General features: G+C 43.8%; 1 protein-coding gene across 1 annotated transcript in view; it reads right to left on the bottom strand.

Annotated features, from left to right (window-relative positions):
- FAM171A1 (family with sequence similarity 171 member A1) overlaps positions 1-19,641 on the bottom strand; it is a 160,100-nt gene that overhangs the window by 73,876 nt on the left and 66,583 nt on the right. The window contains exon 2 of the mRNA XM_068235499.1: positions 5,889-6,116. Within this exon, the coding sequence (XP_068091600.1) occupies positions 5,889-6,116 (228 nt within the window). The remainder of the gene's footprint in view (positions 1-5,888; positions 6,117-19,641) is intronic.

Genomic DNA, 19,641 nt, shown 5'->3' with positions numbered 1-19,641 from the left:
TTCCTGTTCAGTAAGTCAGCTGCTATTCAGTAAGGAGACCTTGGGCAAGGCTCCCTAACACTGCTGCTGCCTACAGAGTGAGCCCTAGTGGCTGCAGCTCTGTCGCTTTGAGTCCGGCAGGAGAAAAGTTCTATATAGTTCTGTGTCTTGTCTTGACCATGGAACACTGAGCTATATTGTACCCTTTCGAGGTCATCAGAAGTCAATGTAGCAGACCATACCTAAATATTCTCCTGCATGTTTCACAAGCACAGGAAGGATAATCTGGGGGACACAGAAGCCTTGTACAAACGGGGAGAAAAAATTGTTAAAAAAGAAAGGATGAACAACTAATCTTTCAAATGTCTGGAAATCCAAAGCTCAAAAGGACAGTTTAACTTTTCAGACCAGAAGTCTCTGTCCCCTTAAAGAGAACCCGAGGTGGGTAGATGGGACACAGAGGCATGTTCTCTGCCTCATGACATGCCTCTGTGTCCCCACACTGCCGCTCGCTGCCCCCCCACTGCCGTGCTATACTCCCCGGAGATTGGTGACATTATTTGTCGCCATCTTGGAGGTAAACAAAGGGAGAGAGATTCCATGTTCAAAACGCCCACCAGGGGCCTTCCTACAGGGTTTCCAGAGCTGCCATTGGGCAGCTCTCTCTCTGGCCACGCCCCGCCTCCCTGCACGCTGGATTAGAGAATGATGCTCTCATTGCAGCGTCGTGACCTATAGGTCACAAAAGTGAAAGTGGGCCAGTGCGGCCCACAGGAGCAGTGATTTTTGCGGCTACCTGATCTGCTCAGCCTCCAAACAATCCCCCCACCCCACTCCACCAGATCAGGTAGCTTTTTTTTTTTTTTTTTTTTTTTTTTTGAGCCCACGTCGGGCTCTCTTTAAGGTGGCCACACACCATACATTTTTTATTTTGATTCTATTTGAGCATTCCGATTCAAATTTCCAATTGATCAGAAATTTCGATCAGAAGCAGAGAAGTACCAAACACAGTTTTTCGAGATTGCCGCCATTTTGGGATTAAAAATCGTAAACTACGAAAAAAATTGGTTAGTTAGAGAAATCAAGAGAAAAAAAAAAGTTAATAAAGTTTGGTATGTACTGAATAGTTACATACACTTTTTTTTTTTTTTTTTTTTTTTTTTTTTTGGTTGAATACAATTTCACAATCCATCACACACCATACAATTCTTGATAAAATAAAAAAAAACTTCAATCGGATTTCTCGATCGAAAACAAATAACAGTTTTCGATTTTTCGGGACAACTGATTGTATTTATCAAATTGGTGTAAAATTGGATCCTTTTATTGTATGGCGTGTGGCCACCTTTAAGCACAAGAGACTTCTTGCTAAAAAAAAAAAAAAAAAAAAAACAGGGCTCACACCGCACAGCCCCCTCTCACTTGCCGTTTGCGCTGTTCTCCCATCGCTGAAGCCCACTTGCTCTGCTGTTGGTATAAAAGCAGAGCTACGTGTGCCCATCAGGAGCAATTTCATTGGTTCCTGACCCTGTGATCACTGTGAGCCAATCACAATCATCACAGTCATCACAGGGTCAGGAGCCAATGAAATCGGCTCCCGACTGGCTCACCGAGCTCTGCTGTCATACCGAGCTCCAGTGGCGGGAAAGCAGCGCGATCGACAGTAGCGTGCGGCGTGGTAATTGAAATCTACGCCCTGGCAGGGATAACCGGTCCCAAACAGAGTGTAGATTTCAATTACTGTGGTCTGGAAATGGTTAAGGGACCAATAAACAATTCACGATGGTGCTCATTTCGAACGACCGACATTATTATTCAGCACCAGCAGTGTGTACAGAGCTACAAACGATTTTTAAACAATCTGTGCGCAAAGTCTACTGCAACCTCCCCTACACCCGGCATCATTTAATGATCCTGTTGGTTAACAATCTTCTGGCATTTCGGTTGCAGCCTACAGCTGTTGTTCGCATCACATTGCTTAAAGGGAACCAGAGATGAAGCCTGGGTAAAAAATGAAAAAGCTTTTATACATACCTGGGGCTTCCTCCAGCCCCATAAGCCTGGATCGCTCCTACGCCGCAGTCCTCCGCTGCCTCTATAGCCGCTACCGGGTCTCGTCACTTCCGGCGGACGTGGCCAATTGTACGCAAGAACAGGGACTCCCTCCATATCCTTACACATGCACCTGCATAGTATAGCAGCGCATGCGTAAGGATATGGAGGGAGTCCCTGCTCTTGCGTGCAATTGGCCACGTCTGTCAGCAGTGACGTACTGCGCTTGCGTCGACTGGCTCGACTGGCCAAAAGTACAGGACTCGGTATTGGCGGATAGAGGCAGCGGAGGACGGCGGCGTGGGAGCGATCCAGGCTTATGGGGCTGGAGGAAGCCCCAGTTGTGTATAAAAGCTTTTTTCAAACGTTTCTGGTTCTCTTTAAAGTGGACCCGAACTGTTGCGCTGGACAAAAGGAAAACAGAGAAATGCACCCTGTATGTATTTAGAGAGTTTAGACTATTTAATTCCCCCTCATTTGTGTCTAATCACAACTGTAATTTGATCTTTCCTGTGTCACATGACTGCCATGGCAGAGATGTCAGATAAGGTCATTGGAAAGCACAGGATATTAACATGTCTGCTTCCATGAAAGCAGGAAGTAGACACACTGCAGATGTATTTTAGGATTCGTATCAGGTGTAACAAAGAAATGATTTTGTTTAAAGGTTATTTTGCTGTTGTGTATCTTTTAGAGCAGAGAGGAAGTTCTGAGTTCAGGTCTGCTTTAAAAGAAACCTGTGAGGTTAGTAATCCAAAAATGTAGATAATTTAGTAGAGAGATAGATGCCGCTGAGTCCTCCAGAGTCCTTCCCTGTCCTAGGCCAGGCTGTTCCAGCGCTAAAACCCATGAAGATAATTGGCGCAAAGCCGCACTTCGGCAGAAAAAGTCAAGCCTGATTGGGTGCGCGCTACAGCGCAGGCGTGAGCCATCGGCAGGCCATGGACGGTCTATTTGGGGGATGCAGCGCTGAAACGGCCTAGCGGAGAGGGACGGGGGGGGGGATGGTAAGTCTTTGGAGGACCCAGAGCTTCCCTCTCCTGAGGTGAGTACCACTTATTTTACCTTCAAATTGATAAACTATCGTTCATCAATCCTTTTACCCAATTTTATCTTTCAGTGTGTACTTAGCTGAAAGATGCTAGATTAACCTCAACAGATATTCACTGCCTTGAAGGAGAAACTAACATGTGCACAGCAGCCACTGATCCCCTTTCATTCCCTCAGCTGAGGACATTGTTCTCCCCACTCGCCCCACCCACTCTGTGACATTCCACCGGCACTCCTCCCTACACGGAGTACATTTGAAATCGGCGCCGGTAGACTTGGGCGCAGGATACAGCGGTATATAGCTGATCCTGCTTCTGCACAAGTCTGGGCCGATTTAATTACTATTCCCCCTCCAGGCCGCCATGGATAGTGGGGGAATGAAATAATTCGGCTTCCAGCGATTGCTGGAGGCCAAATTATTATGTTTTTAAGCAACTTCGGCTGCGTCTTCTGACGGATCCGACGTTACTCACTGAGCGCTTCAATAGGAGTGATTCCTATTGAAGTCTATGGAGGCGCCGGCTGCGCCCAAATCTAGCAGCGCTGAAAAGCACTGCTCCGCCCCCCACGTAGCAACAAAATGCGTTGCAAGCCTGAAAGTGGGTGTAGGTGATTCCTATGCTGCATAATTACTCTAGGATCACGTACATAGAACAGGGAGACCAGGAGCCCAATGGTGCAGTACCATCAGGTAAAGAGTCAAAAGTAATTTTTGTGATGGATACTCACAAAGATGGGTTGCAGAACCCTGCAGCTACTATAGAAGCCTGCAGGAAATGAACTGCCCCCGCTTGGTACGCCAGGCCAATCAGGAAACTGGATGGTCGCTCGCCTTCGTATCCTTCAGTTTTTTTTTGTTTTGTTTTTTTTAACTATAAAGATAATGCCTCCTGTGGAGATCTAGACTATATAAACGAGTTGGAGTCTCCCGGTGTAACAAAAATCTATTCAAGATTATCTTCTACAACTCTATATATATGAAAATAAGTAAGAGAGGCAATTGCTTACCTCTCTAGATAAGGCGGCAGTTTGAATGGAAAACATATTTATTCAGCACAAAATTAAGACCAGCAACGCATTTCATGGGTCCACACCCGCTTCCTCGGATCAGTTTAACAAAACTATGCCTTAGGTTTTACTGGTTCAGAGCACGAGTAGGTTTATATTGCTTGCCTGAAGGCTGCACAGCCTAAGCAACACACTGCAACCCGAAGCATCGAGTCCCGATCCTGCCAGTCCTCGTGTGTGAGAGGATTTAGGGGTGTGTCGCACAGAAAACGTGGTAGCAATTTCCAGAGGTTGTAACTTTTCTCTAAAAAAATAAGTTCATTTCAACTGGAGGCCTTTTTATGGCCTAGAAGACTTTTTGTTGTTAATACAGGAAACGTCTTCAGTTCAAGTGAGGATAAGGGAAACATCCTGACGCTCCTATGTACCAGTAATCCGCTTACTCCGAGGCAACGAGAGTCTAGCAGCCAACGGACGCTCATTATACAGATGATAATTGTTTAAGCTGTGCGGCTGAAGGTGTTTCATATCTCTTTACACAACGGGACAGGTGTTCTTAATTTACACAGTTGTTTTCAAAGAGAGGCCCGAGTGCAAATCAACTCCTGCATAAATCAAACCATCGTTTATCACTGAAAATCCTAACACTTGCTATAGTCTCTGCGCAGTAACAGATCTCAGAGAGTTTCTGTTCAGCACCAAATCTCAGCAAGTCTCTGCACAGCACCAAATCTCAGTAAGTTTTGCACTGCACCAAATCTCAATGAGTCTCTGCATAGCACCAAATCTCAGCAAGTCTCCACACAGCACCAAATCTGAGAGAGTCTCTGCACAGCACCAAATCTCAGCAAGTCTGCACAGCACCAAATCTCAGGGAGTCTCTGCCCAACAACAAATCTCAGGGAATCTCCACAAAGCACCAAATCTCAGGGAGTCTCTGCACAGCACCAAATTTCAGGGAGTCTCCGCACAGCACCAAATTTCAGGGAGTCTCCGCACAGCACCAAATCTCAGGGAGTCTCCGCACAGCACCAAATCTCAGGGAGTCTCCGCACAGCACCAAATCTCAGGGAGTCTCCGCACAGCACCAAATCTCAGGGAGTCTCTGCACAGCACCAAATCTCAGGGAGTCTCTGCACAGCACCAAATCTCAGGGAGTCTCTGCAGAGCACCAATTCTCAGGGAGTCTCTGCACAGCACCAAATCTCAGGGAGTCTGCACAGCACCAAATCTCAGGGAGTCTCTGCACAGCACCAAATCTCAGGGAGTCTCTGCACAGCACCAAATCTCAGGGAGTCTCTGCACAGCACCAAATCTCAAGGAGTCTCTGCACAGCACCAAATCTCAGGGAGTCTCTGCACAGCACCAAATCTCAGGGAGTCTCTGCACAGCACCAAATCTCAGGGAGTCTCTGCTTAGCACCAAATCTCAGGGAGTCTCTGCCCAACAATAAAATCTCAGGGAATCTCCACACAGCACCAAATCCCAGCGAGTTTCTGCACAGCACCAAATCTCAGGGAATCTCCACACAGCACCAAATCCCAGCGAGTCCCTGCACAACTGTTTCTAACTGCCAAGTATACATTATCTCCCTTTGTGGAATGTATTTTTTTCTCTAACCGAACTAAAGATGTTACTGCCTGTGATAAATTTCAGAAAGTAAATTAGGGTGAGGAAAGATTTTACAATGGGTAAACTTTGACTAAATCATTTATACATGAATATTGTAAAACGATAAGCACTTTCATTCATTATGTTATTTCACTATTGTTCCTCTTTGAGCGAGAAGGCCACTGTACCTGGCATTCGGGGGGGCCTCCAGGGTGCAGAGTTTGGCACAAAGGCATGCTTGGTGGCTGTGACAATCAGTTGGCTTCCCAGCTTGTACTGCAGTTTGATCAGCGCAGTCCCATCAGCTCCGGAGGTCCCAGAGGCAACAGACACTTGGTTGAAGAACACATTTATGACGGCATTGCTGAGCGGCTGGTGGGTGCTGATGTCACTGACCTTTACCTTCAGGGTCACCTCTGCAGAGACAAAACACAGTATAAGGTCAGTGGTCCTACTGTTCAATACGCTGACTGCACAATGCATATATTCAATGATGGACCTCAATGGAGAACCTGTGTGTGAAGGTAGCTATAAGCCTTAAAGCACACCTGACATGAGAGGGTTATGGAGGCTGCCATATTTATTTCCTTTTAACCAATACCAGTTGCCTGGCTGTCCTGCTGATCCTCTGCCTCTAATACTTCTAATACTTTTAGCCATAGGCCCTAAACAAGCATGCAGCAAATCAGATGTTTCTGACTGAAGTCTGACTGCATTAGCAGTGTGCTTGTTTCAGATGTGTGAGTCATACATTACTGATGCATGAAAGATCAGCAGTATGCCAGGCAACTAGTATGGTTTAAAAGGAAAGAAATATGGCAGCCTCCATATCCCTTTCACATCAGGTTTCCTTTAAAACCTCAGTCTATAGATCAGAAAGTGCTTCAGATGAAACGGGCAGTGCCGGGAATCAGAAATAAGGGACCATAATAGACCTGCCGAGGAGTCTAAATCTTCCCTGGCCTTTATTTGGAGTGGTCTTCCCCATTTCCTGTCTAGACAGGAAGCAAGGCACATTCTCACAGAGAAGAAACGGGGAAGCAATCACACCCCAAACATTGTTCCAAGTCCTCTCACACTATAGAAAACACTGAAACGTTTCACTAGAGTAGGACCTTAAAGCGGATCCGAGATGAAAAACTAACTATAACAAGTAACTTGTCTATATATCTTATCTAAAGTTTAGATGGTTTACATAGCAAATCTAGCTGCAAACAGTTTTAATAGAATATGGTTATTTATTCCTGTGATACAATGACAGCAGCCATTACAAAGAGGCAGGCTTATCTGTATCTTGAGCCATCAGCCTAATCCTCTCTCCTCCCCCCCTGCCTCTGAAATCAATGGCTAGTAACACCTTCCCTTTCCTCCTGCCCAGACTGAGCTCCCATGAGCCCTTGCTACTGCCAAGGCTCTCTGAAACCCTGTGGGTGTGGCTTTTTTAGTTTACAGGGAATTAGAGAATTAAAACAAAAACAAAAAAGTATTTGGCTTGAGGAATTCCCTATAAACAATTGGAAAGGAACACAATTATGCAATGTGTAAAAGTTCACCTCGGATCCACTTTAAAGGACCACTGTAGCGAAAATCTTAAAATGTAAAATCCACGTAAACACATACAAATAAGAAGTACATTTCTTCCAGAGTAAAATGAGCCATAAATTACTTTTCTCCTACGTTGCTGTCACTTACAGTAGGTATCAGAAATCTGACAGAACCGACAGGTTTTGGGCTAGTCCATCTCCCCACAGGGGATTCTCAGCATGGCCTTTATTTTTTATAAAGGCACAGCTTAAAAAAGATTTACAAAAAAGATGCTAGCCAGCCTCCGTGCTCGCTGCACACATTTATTGGCAGTTGGACAAAGCAACTGCCATTCACTAAGTGCTTTTGAAAATAAAGAAAACCCTCAGAATCCCCCATAAGGAGATGGGCTAGTCCAAAACCTGTCGATTCTGTCAGAATTCTACTTACTGTAAGTGACAGCAACATAGGAGAAAAGTAATTTATGGCTCATTTTACTCTGGGAGAAACATACTTCTTATCTTTATATGTTCACATATATTTTAAGGTTTTCCTGACAGTGGTCCTTTAAGAATTGATATTATAAGCATATAAGTGTATAAACCAAACAAAACACAAGAGTGCATAATGGCATTGCTATGCAACAGAACTCACAGATTATAAAACACTGAATATCATCGGAGTGACTCTGAACACACCCTGCTCTGTTGCACCACATAACTATGCACAGTGTAAACTGATCAAAGGCTTTCTGAGGCGATGACATAGATAAAATGTGCATATCAGATGTTATGCCTAAGCTGGCTGCATGCTTGTTCCAGGGCTAAGTGCAGAAGCCAAAGATCAGCACAGCAGCCAGATAAATGGCATTTCTAAAAAGAATTAAACATGGCTGCCTCTATATTTTTCTCATCTTATGCTGGGTACACACTGAGATTTTCTGGTCGATTTAAGGTGCCCATACACTCGTCAGATTGGCAGCAGATAGATAAGAAATGCATCTGATGATCTATCTGATGCGTTTTTAGAACATTTTTTACCAGGATAGAATTCCAATAGATTTCAGTTTGAAATCTATTGAAATTCGATCTGATGACATTTTTTTTGCCATCAGATTTCCATTAAGGCCAATGCAAACTGATAAGCAATCTCATCAGATCGACCTAAATTTTCCACCCTGCCAGTTCGATGGAAATCCATCGAAATCGGCCATCGATCGGTCGATTGGCCAACCGATTTGCAAATGATCAGTGTATGGTCCCCTTTACTGTCAGATCGATTATTTCCAACATGTTCGATTTGCTTTCCGATCGATTTCCGAGCATTTTCCGATCGATTTCCTATTACAGTGCACTGAAATCGATCGGAAAATGCTCGGAAATCGCTCGAAAAGCAAATCGGACATGTTGGAAATAATCGATCTGACAGTAAATCGACCAGAAAATCTCATAGTGTGTACCCAGCATTCGAGAGGCACTGTGATAACAAATAGTAGTAGGTAAGTAAATAATTCAATATACCCACTATGACGATTCTTATGCACTGCTATATATTCCTGTATACTGGTACGTAACCCCGCACTCCCAGTAATGCTTAGCCCAAGAGAATTCTCCACCAGAGCATTCTAGTATTATTTGTACTGGCTTCGGAACACTGAGTGTACCAACATTCCGCAGTGATGCACCTGACAGAAGTAAATATGTCACCACCTGTGATACATTTCAGAAAGTAAGTCAGGGAGAGGAATGATTTTACAATGGCTAAACACTGACTAAATCATTTATATATGTATATAAAAAAATAAGCAATGTTATTCATTACGTTATTTCCACTACAGATCTACTTTAAATTCAATTTAAATAACTTAAACACTTTTTATTTAACACACAGAACATTGTTTTGTCAATGATGAAAATGTTCAAATTTTAGGCCGTTTTATCAAAAAGTACAAAAGCAGAGCGTTTCGTGGCCTGAAGCCACTTCTTCAGGTAAATAAGCTTCGTCGAAAGCTGTATCTAGCTCAGAGCACCACACTGTTACCCACAGCAGGCTGCATGCCAATTGCTATTAGACTCCATATACAGCATTTTGGGGTTCAGACACGCATGTGGCAATGCACAATTTCACAGAAAGCCCATAATGCAGTTTCGTGCAACAAAAATATACAGCTTACTGATTGCCATCGACCGATCCCAAGCCCAGAGTCTCTTTCTTGATCAGAAGTAGATCAGGCATGCTAAAAATTATTGATCAAAATATTGGCTACCATTCCATGTGTATGTCCTGTGGACACATTTGACTCCCGACTATCCTGCTGAATGTTTCTAACATGTTTTTATTTTTTTCTAACTCAGCTTTCCCCACCGGGTTATATCCTGATTGTCTTAAGGCAGAAGCCTTATATGTCAGGTACTGTTTGCATCATTGTTTGAGAAAAAAGAAAAAAGGATATAACACAGTACCATTAAAAAAAAATTAGTGAATGATTAACCCGCACCTCCCCTTATACCCCCACCCCTCTCCCCATACAACCCCATACACCTAATATTCATAATCCAACCATACTTCACATTCATACCCCAAGTAGGCTAGGTTATATTAGGCCACAGTCACAATGGTCCCTTATGCCATTTTGTCTCGGTATTTCGGCTAATCGCCAGTCTCCCTCCTCCCTAACCCGTACTTGATGGTCCCGCCTATATGACTGCAAGGGGGGAGTATCCCCTTAGGTTACCCCAGATTTCTCTTATAAATTTATATTGGTTTAAAGTAATTTCTGATGTCGGGGTATTTGATCTTTCGTATAAGTTTTCCATTCCCCTAAACCATTCTAAAAAAAGGAGGCGGCCCGGACTCTTCCAGTTTTTAGCTATTATTTTCCGGATATATAGGGTACCCATTGTTATCAAAAAAGTGCCTTCTTTAGTCTCCTCCTGTTCTGTTATACCAAAAATCGCATTAATTTTGGATATATTAAAGTTGGTGTGTACCCGTTGTTTACCAAATTCTATAAATTCATTCCACAGGGGAGTGACAGAAGGGCAGCTCCACCACATATGAACTTCCGATCCCCCAGTCAACCCGCATCGCCAGCATGAGGACCCCATCCTTGGATGAAATTTTTACCATCTAGATACCACTTTATACTGCATCCACTGTAAATCTGAGTCCGGGCTACCCCATATAGCAGATCAAATAGCTGGCCATTTCTCCCCCAGGGGTGTATTTATGATAGTCTCCCATTTTTTACAGTACGGAGGGAGATCACATTGGTCAGTGGTTTTTAAGAAGTCGTATAATAGTGACATTATTTTAGGTGGTCTATTATTAATTAGGAGAAGTTTCTCAAATAGATTCAAATCACTCCTATGTGTATGTCCTGTGGACACATTTGACTCCCGACTATCCTGCTGAATGTTTCTAACATTATTGTCAGATCTGACAAGTTTAGCTGCATGTTTTTTTTCTGGTGTGATTCACACTACTGCAGCCAAATTGATCAGCAGGGCTACCAGGCAATTGGTATTGTTTAACTACTTAAAGACCGCGCTGACTGAAATCTACGCCCTGGCTATCTGGCTTGCAGGGCATAGATATCAACCGACGCCGTGTGTTCTCACAGTTTTCGTTGCTCTCGAAAATCTTGCTGCCGTTTCCCCGCCACAGCTCACTTGCTCTACCATCTCTATGACGGCAGAGTCATGTGAGCCAGTCAGGAGCCGCTCCCATTGGCTTACATTGATAGGCAGGGTTAGGAGCCAATGATAGCGGCTCCTGACCGGCTCACAGGAACTCTGCTGTCATAGAGACGGCACAGAGGGTGGCCCAGGATCCCGGCGTGAGGCGGTGACGGCGATTGCGGTGGTTACGTGTGACGATTCGTCGGGATTTCAGCCGTTTCTTGTACCAGCGGGCTCTGGTCCTTAAGGGGGCAGAGACCGCTGGTACTTAACCACTTTACCCCCGCGCGTACGTATTTCTCCGCCCCTTTTTCCATCCTTTAAAAACCAGGGACGGAGAAACACGTACTTTCCGCGTTCCCGACGCTGCCCGCGCTCCCGCTCGTAAACACGCCGCCCGCCGCTAGTAAAACCGCCGCCGCCCGCTCGCCCAGAGATCAATGAACGGGAAAATCCATTCCCGCTCGTTGATCTAAGCCCCGCAATGATCAGCTGCTCTCCTATGGGCAGCGCGATCATTGTGAGAAAAAAACTCACGTGTCCAGCCTCCTTATTCTTCCTCCAAGCTTCCGGAAGGAAGCTTGGAGGTCGCATTAAAACAAAAAGTTACTGTGGCCATCTTGTGGCCAAATAGTAAACTACACCCTACACATTTTTCACATACAAATAAATGACTTTTACACATAAAATTAACTCATTACCTCCCACACTCCCCATTTTTTTTTTTTTTTGTAATTAAAAAAAAATTAAAAAATTTACAATTAAAAAAAATACATAAATAGTTATCTTAGGGACTGAACTTTTTAAATATTTATGTCAAGAGGGTATAACACTGTTACTTTATAAACTATGGGCTTGTAATTAGGGATGGACGCAAAACTGAAAAAAATGCACCTTTATTTCCAAATAAAATATTGGCACCAAACATTGTGATAGGGACATAATTTAAATGGTTTTATAACCGGGACAAAAGGGCAAATATGTTTCATGGGTTTTAATTACAGTAGCATGAATTATTTAAAAACTATAATGGCCGAAAACTGAAAAATAATTATTTTTTTCCCCACATTTTTCCTATTTTCCCATTAAAACACATTTAGAAAAAAATAATTCTTGGCATAATGTCCCACCTAAAGAAAGCCTAATTGGTGGCGAAAAAAACAAGATATAGTTCATTTCATTGCGATAAGTAATAATAAAGTTATAGACGAATGAATGGAAGGAGCGCTGAAAGGTGAAAATTGCTCTGGTGCTCAGGGGGTAAAACCCCTCAGTGGTGAAGTGGTTAAAGAGACACTGAAGCGAAAAAAAAATGATGATATTATGATTTGTATGTGTAGTACAGCTAAGAAATAAAACATTAAGATCAGATACATCAGTCTAATTGTTTCCAGTACAGGAAGATTTAAGAAACTCCAGTTGTCATCTCTATACAAAAAAGCCATTAAGCTCTACGAATTTCAAAGTAGTGGAGAGGGCTGTTTTCTGACTTTTATTATCTCAACTGTTAGTTAATTTTTTACTTTTCCTCTGGCAGAGGAGAGGTCATTAGTTCACAGACTGCTCTGAAAGAATCATTTTGAATGCTGAGTGTTGTGTAATCTGCACATATTATAGAATGATGCAATGTTGAAAAAACACTATATACCTGAAAATAAAAGTATGAGAATATTTTCTTTGCTGCTAATCTTCTATTAATTATTCATAGTACACAACCAATTCATTTTATCATATTTTTTTTTTTCGCTTCAGTGTCTCTTTAAGTGGTTAAAAGGAAATAAATATGGCAGCCTCCATAACTTCTCACTTCAACTGTCCTTTAATCATTTATTCCTATTTACTGTATGCTCATCTAGGGCACTTTTTCTAGCACTGAAATTAATTTATACTGTAAGCATTATTATATTATACTGTAATTTAATTCTGTCATTCTTTTTGGTACTTTTCCATTAGCCGGGCGCAACCACCAGGTGGCGTTAATTACTGTTCCCCCTCCAGGCCGCAATGGATAGTAGGGAAAGATGTAACGCTGATGGAGTTTTATCGCCACCTAGTGGATGCGCCCGGCTAACGGAACAGAACCTTTTTTTTTTTTTTTAACTGACACGGCATGCAGATCAGTGAAGCAACATTGGGAGACATTTTCTGTGTTATATCCGAAGTTCTCCTTTAAATTCTTCAGCTTTAGTTAATCAAGCCCAATGTTTTCATGCTGCACATTTGTTAAAAAAAAAAAAAAAAGATACAAGAAACATCTTGAGGATTGCTGACATTGTCCTCTGATTAATCTGCACGCTCCCTTTCCTGCCAACATTTGCAATGCTCCATCAATATATCATGATGAAAGGTAACAAACCAGAGCGAGCGGCTTGGCTTCCAGGCAAGTGATGAGAGGAGGAGGAAGCAGCGCTGCAGCTGTTCTACACACCCCGAGAAGAACCTCAATCCATGCTCTGCCTCCTTCTACATTCACCAGCAAAGGCATTAATGAGTCATTACCACTAATTAAAAACTTCCTGTGAACATCTGAGGTGAAAGAACAACAAAACAACAAGTACCAGAGCTCAGCAAGTCAAACTATCTAAATTAAGGTGGGTACACACATCAGATAGAAGTCTTTGGAAAATGAAGGATCACAGACCAATTTTACCCCCTTCCATGTAGTATGAGAGCCATACTCTACACAGTCTATTCTATTGAGCTGAACTCCCCATCAGATAAAAATCTTTGCAAGATGCTGCACACACAGATGCTGTACACGTGCAGCAGATCAGAATCTGCAAAAGATCAGTTCCTGCAAAAGATCTGTTCCTGCAAAATGCATTCATAGTCTATGAGATCTGCAGATCTCATACACACCTTGTTTAACAGGCAATCATCTGCAGATCTGATCCACCAGGATGGATCTTTGTATCAGCAGATGATTATCAGATCTGCAGATGAATGTCTGTTCAACAAGGTGTGTATGAGATCTGCAGATATAGACTATGAATGCATATTCCAGCATGTGCGACCGACCGCGCGGCCAATTGCTGTTCCGAAATTTGTTGGTCGGGCATGCACTTGGCAGCACCAATTTGGACCAATTTTCATTCAATTTGATTAGGATAATCGAAATTGGATGGTCGATTGGTTGGTCAGCTAATGTATGACCTGCTTTAGACTGATTTCCAATACATTTCTAATAGAATTAATTCTGAAATCTATTGGAAATCTGTTCCTAGTGTGTGGCACACATCAGATAGATTCCTGTCAGATTCGGCCTGACAGGTATCTGACAGGAATCTATCTGATGGTTGAATCTGCTGCAAATCGATCAGTGTATGGCCACCTTGATTCGATTAAATCCGACATGTCTGATCCTGATTCGATTCAATTCAATTCGATTTGCCATTGCAAAACAATAGCAAATCGAATTGAATCGAATCAGGATCGGACATGTCGGATTTAATCGAATCGTAAATAGAATCGTATCGTGTAGATTGGGCTTTAGACCCTACTGGCCAAAAAGATCAGCAGGACTGCCAGCCAACTGGTATGGTTTAAAAGGAAATAAAAATGGCAGCCTCCATAGGTCTGTGACCTCGTGTTCACTTAGGAAAAAGGATAGCTGCTGCTCTGGGCTGTCGAGGTCCATGCAGAGGCTGCAGCATATGGAATGGAGGCTGCTATTAAAAAGAGGACAAGTTTGTCTGGGGAGGTTAAAAGTTTAAATTCAGGCCTGATCATTTCCTCCCCGGCTGCTGTGTTGTTTCACCTGTCTGGGCATTACCAGGAGAAGAAGGTGAAAAAACTCTCAGCTCTTTTCACAAGGGGGTTATGTACACACAAGCAGCTCAACCATGGCAGCTCGGTGGCACAGTGGCTAGTGCTCTCTCCTTGCAGCAAGGTGTCCCTAGTTCAATTCCCAGCCAGGGCACCATCTGCACGGAGTTTGTATGTTCTCCCCGTGTCTGTGTGGGTTTCCTCTGGGCACTCCGGCTTCCTCCCACATCCCAAAACATACAGATAAGTTAATCGGCTTCCTCCTAAATTGGCCCTAGACTACAATACATACACTACACGATACATACGTAGACATATGACTCTGGTAGGGATTAGATTGTGAGCCCCTCTGAGGGACAGTTACGTGACAAGGCAATATACTCTGTACAGCGCTGCGGAAGATGTTGGCGTTATATAAACACTAAATAATAATAACCTCCAAATTAATGGCTGTGCCAGCCAAACCGGAAGCCACTCCAAGGTACACAGATAGTCCGCTCCACACACAGTCAGGGGAGGCTATAATGGATTCCCCTGACCTGTATAGTCAGAGGCTGTGGAGGGAACAGTGAGGGTCACACACCAGAGGGGCTCATTCACAAGAGAGTCTCGCTGCTCATTCTCCCATTGAGAAACCAAACATCTTCCCACAAGAACAACCAGTGCCACAGAACACAATCGGGCCACGAGGGGCGGTTCTTTTAAACACTCGCTAGCAGAAATCATCATTAGCTGATAAGCGTACATGAACTCAGAACTTCCTCTCTGCTCTAAAAGATAAGCAACAGCATAATAACCTTTAAAGAAAAACATGTGTTACAGCTGATACAAATCCTGAAATAAATCTGCAGTGTGTCTACTTCCTGCTTTCATGGGCACAGCCTGTGTTTAAAAATTAGCTGCTCTGCCGAGGCAGCCTGCTGACACAGCTGAGAGATCAAATTACACTCTTGATTAGTCACAGATGAGGGTACTCTCCAAATATATACAGAGTTTTCAGCCCTGTGCAAGAGTTCAAGTCCACTTTAAATGCAGGAAAATGCAGCAAACTGCACAAATCACATGGCAAATACACATTGCGTTTCTGACATTAGGCAAGCATAAATGAAGTAATGTGTTGGCCTATTCGCGTATTTGCCCGCCACTGCATTTATGTGACTGAAACCTAACTCTGTAAACCACAGTTTTCAGAGAATAATGGTAGAATCCAATGAAAGAGATTACACTTAGTAACACGCATTGTTCTCCCCAGGCTCTTTTAGCTGGGTGCTCCACCCGTCTAGTTTTGGTGAGCACCCGGCTGTCATCGGCTCACCTCTTCCTCTGCTGCAAGCAGAAATGTACAGAGAAGCACTGGCCCTGCATTCTTTCTACTCGCCCCACCCGGCTACTTTTTCATGCCACCCAGCTGGAAAAAAATTGTGGGGAGAACACTGACACGCTATTTGATTTCAGTCCAATTACAATAAAAGCTGTACCGGACCTTTTCTGCCGCTAGAGTTACATTTAACTGGAGTGAGAAGAATATGGAGGCTGCCATATTTATTTCCTTTTAAACAATACCAGGCAGCCTTGCTGGTCTATTTAGTTGCAGTAGTGTCTGAATCACACCAGAAACAAGCATGCAGCTAACCTTGTCAGACCTGACAATGTCAGAAACACCTGATCTGCAGCATGCTTGTTCCGGGTCGATTGCTAAAAGTATTAAAGGCAGAGGATCAGCAGGACTGCCAAGCAATGTGTATTGCTTAAAAAGGAAATAAATATGGCAGCCTCCATATGCCTCTCACTTCAGCTGTCCTTTAACACACACTTGAAGTGAAAGGGATATGGAGGCTGCCATATTTATTTCTTCTTAAACAATGCAGATCACCTGGCAGTCCTGCTGATCCTTCGCCTCTTTTATAGCCACAGACCCAGAACAAGCATATGCAGATCAAATGATTCCGACTGTAGTCTGACTGGAATAGCTGTATGCTTGTTTCAGGTCTGTGACTAACACTACTGATGCATGAAAGACCAGCAGGACAGCCAGGCAACTGGTATGGTTTAAAAATAAACACACATGGCAGCCTCCATAGGTCTGTCACCTCACTCCAGGTATCCCACCCATGAACAGATTCTTATTTCTATCTCTCGCCTCCATTGTACAAGGCAAAACAAAAAACCCAACAAAATTGTATTCACTACTTGTTATGGTAGATCGTCACTTGTCAAACAGCTCAGCAGCGTGCATGTACGAGGATCTTTAATAAGCAGTCACCCAAAATGATCACAAATTACTATTTAGGGAGGCAAAAAAAATGTAACATACATACGTAGCTTAAAGCCAGCAGAGCACATCTCTAGCCTGACCATTTCAAAACCAGAATCTGTAGTCAGACAGGAGGAAAGGGAATACTCCTAGAGTAGTGTGAGGAACTGAAATTTAAAGAATCGTAGAAATAATTTTCACACAAAGGAGTAACGTCCCCTCACTGTGACCAGGTAAAACATTCCTGTGTTCACACACCGCTCTATGGGGAAAAGGGATTCTAGCACTCACCAGACTAATGGACGGGTAAAAAACACAGTCAACTGCTGAAAAGATTCAGCACCAGGGAGTCAACCAGTCCACGCCCGGATCAACCAGAAGATGGACAGGTCCCACCCTGGCACTGTGCAGCATAGCTGTGAGGACACGGCAGGGGAATGCAGGAAGGATAGGACCATATATACTGCACGGATCCCAGGATTGTCAGTCTCCAGGAACAGCTGGTGGAGGGGGACCCGGATGGCTATGCAGACATGCAAAGTGACATACAACAGACAGGGCGGTACTCAACATCATATCGCCCATGCTTTACCTGACTATTTATTCCTGCGGCCCACTAGAGAGCAAGTAACAGCGTCTTGGAATTACCAGCGATTCTTAATGCGCTAGGTTAACTTCTTGCGGAGCGCAGCCTCTGGCCTTTTTTTATGGACCAGTCTTCTTTTCCCTTTCTTCACCTACTGATCCCTGCGATTGGCTCACAGTGATCATGAGCCAATGAAAACGGCTCCTGACCAATGCATGAAATTCTGCTGTCTTTAGTCAACGGAGATCTGTGCCGGCGGGTACGTGCTATTGCTTAGCCAGCCACACGGGCTATGGAGTCGAAATCAAGGAGCCAGAGCAATTTTGGGTACCTGGAGACGGAGTCCGATGATTTCTGTACCGACTCCAAAGCCCTGGTAAGTATTCTAAGACGTCGGGAGTAATTTTTGGTACCTGGAGTTGGTGGTTTCACAAACTGAGGAGTCGGGGTCGGATGACATTTGTACCTACTCCACAGCCCTGGCTTTAACGATTGTCGGTCTCTAAGTGGTTAATAAAAGTCAAACTTGCTTTCCAATTAATGTACTAAGTGATTTTGCAGCGCTTTTACTACCAAACCTGATGAAATCAATATGGAAATCACAATCCCTGTACAAATGGTTTGCAATAAATTCAAAATCTCTCCCCTTCTGCTTTACTATTCATGGGTCATATGCAACTCACCTCTGAAATAAAATTTGTGCCTACCATAAGAGTAAAACCATACCACACATTCAGGGCCGGTTCTCTCATGAAGCAAGGTGAAACATTTGCATCAGGCGCAGAGATTTCAGGGGCAGCATTTTGGTACTGTGTGTATCGAGGAGGAATGGAGTAGCTGAGGGTGAGCAGTTTGTCACAGACTCACAGCCAGCCAGTGTGCTATTGTGTTGAGCTGCAGCATGTCATGTGAGAACATTAAATGAAGCAGAGTAAGTTGTCAGGTGCTGTGCGATCATTCCAAATCAGGAGGGGGGCACAAGTCACAAGTTTGCCTCAGGCAGCAAAAAGTCTAGAACCGGCCCTGTCCACATTTATTTATATTAAAAAATACACACTCACATGCTGCAATGTGATAACTTTAACAGGCTCTTCTCCATACGGGGGCGGTATGGCTGGCTCCCGGCAGCACCACAATCATCGGACTCCCAGCCGGTACGCCGTCCTACTGCCATGTTTGCAATCCCGCCCTACTGGTTTTGCCATTTCCTTTGACTCATCAGTGACACAGAAGGGTAAAAATCATGATAGGCAGGGGTGGCCTTAATATCCCAGAAGTGCTGTGGACCCCTCTTGCAGAGGGTCACGTTTAAACGTTGAGTGTCCCTGTCTTAAAACACACCTGAACTCAGACCTCCTCTTTGCTCTAAAAGATACACAACAGCATAATAACCTTTAGGCCTCTTTCACACCAAGACGTTGTGTTTTAGGGGATGTTAAGGTCGCATATTGAGCCGCGTTATGAGGCTCTGGGTGCTATCCTGGGAAGTCCGGATCTTTTCAATGATTTGGATGATTCGAATCGGATCATTGAAAAGATCCGGATCTTTGAACCGGATCTTTGAACCGAATCTTTGAATCATTTTACCAGGGAAGCAGGGGTGCAGCAGAGCAAGAGGTGCAGGAGAATGAAGGCACATTGAGGGTGCTAATGGGGAAGGGAGAGATGCAGCAGGAAGATTGTGCTTGCGCACAGAAGCTGCAGTTCCTGTTTCTTCCAGTCATCCACTGTGAACGGAATCCTTCATTGTGATGATCCAGATGATTCGACTCACAAAAAAGATCCAAAGATCCGAATTGTTCATGATCAGGACAACACTACAGTGCAGTGAATATTAATTAGCCATGTGGCTAGGAACAATAGCACTCTCCCCTTACTGAGCATGTGCAAACAGTCTAACTCAGCTAAAACCACCTATAACGCACAGCATGCTGCACTTTCTTTGAACGTCCAGCGTTACACTGTAACGCAACGTGGGCACTGTGAACAGCCCATTGATTTTTCATTACTGTGAGTTGGGCTGCGTTACAGGCTGCACTAATGTGCGCCTGTAACGTCCCACTGTGCAAGCAGCCTTAAACAAAAAAACATTTCTTTGTTACAGCTGATACAAATCCTAAAATAAATCTGCA

This window comes from Hyperolius riggenbachi, chromosome 5, assembly GCF_040937935.1.
Source record: "Hyperolius riggenbachi isolate aHypRig1 chromosome 5, aHypRig1.pri, whole genome shotgun sequence".
Taxonomy (NCBI): domain Eukaryota; kingdom Metazoa; phylum Chordata; class Amphibia; order Anura; family Hyperoliidae; genus Hyperolius; species Hyperolius riggenbachi.
This window is presented reverse-complemented; position numbering and strand designations above follow the sequence as displayed.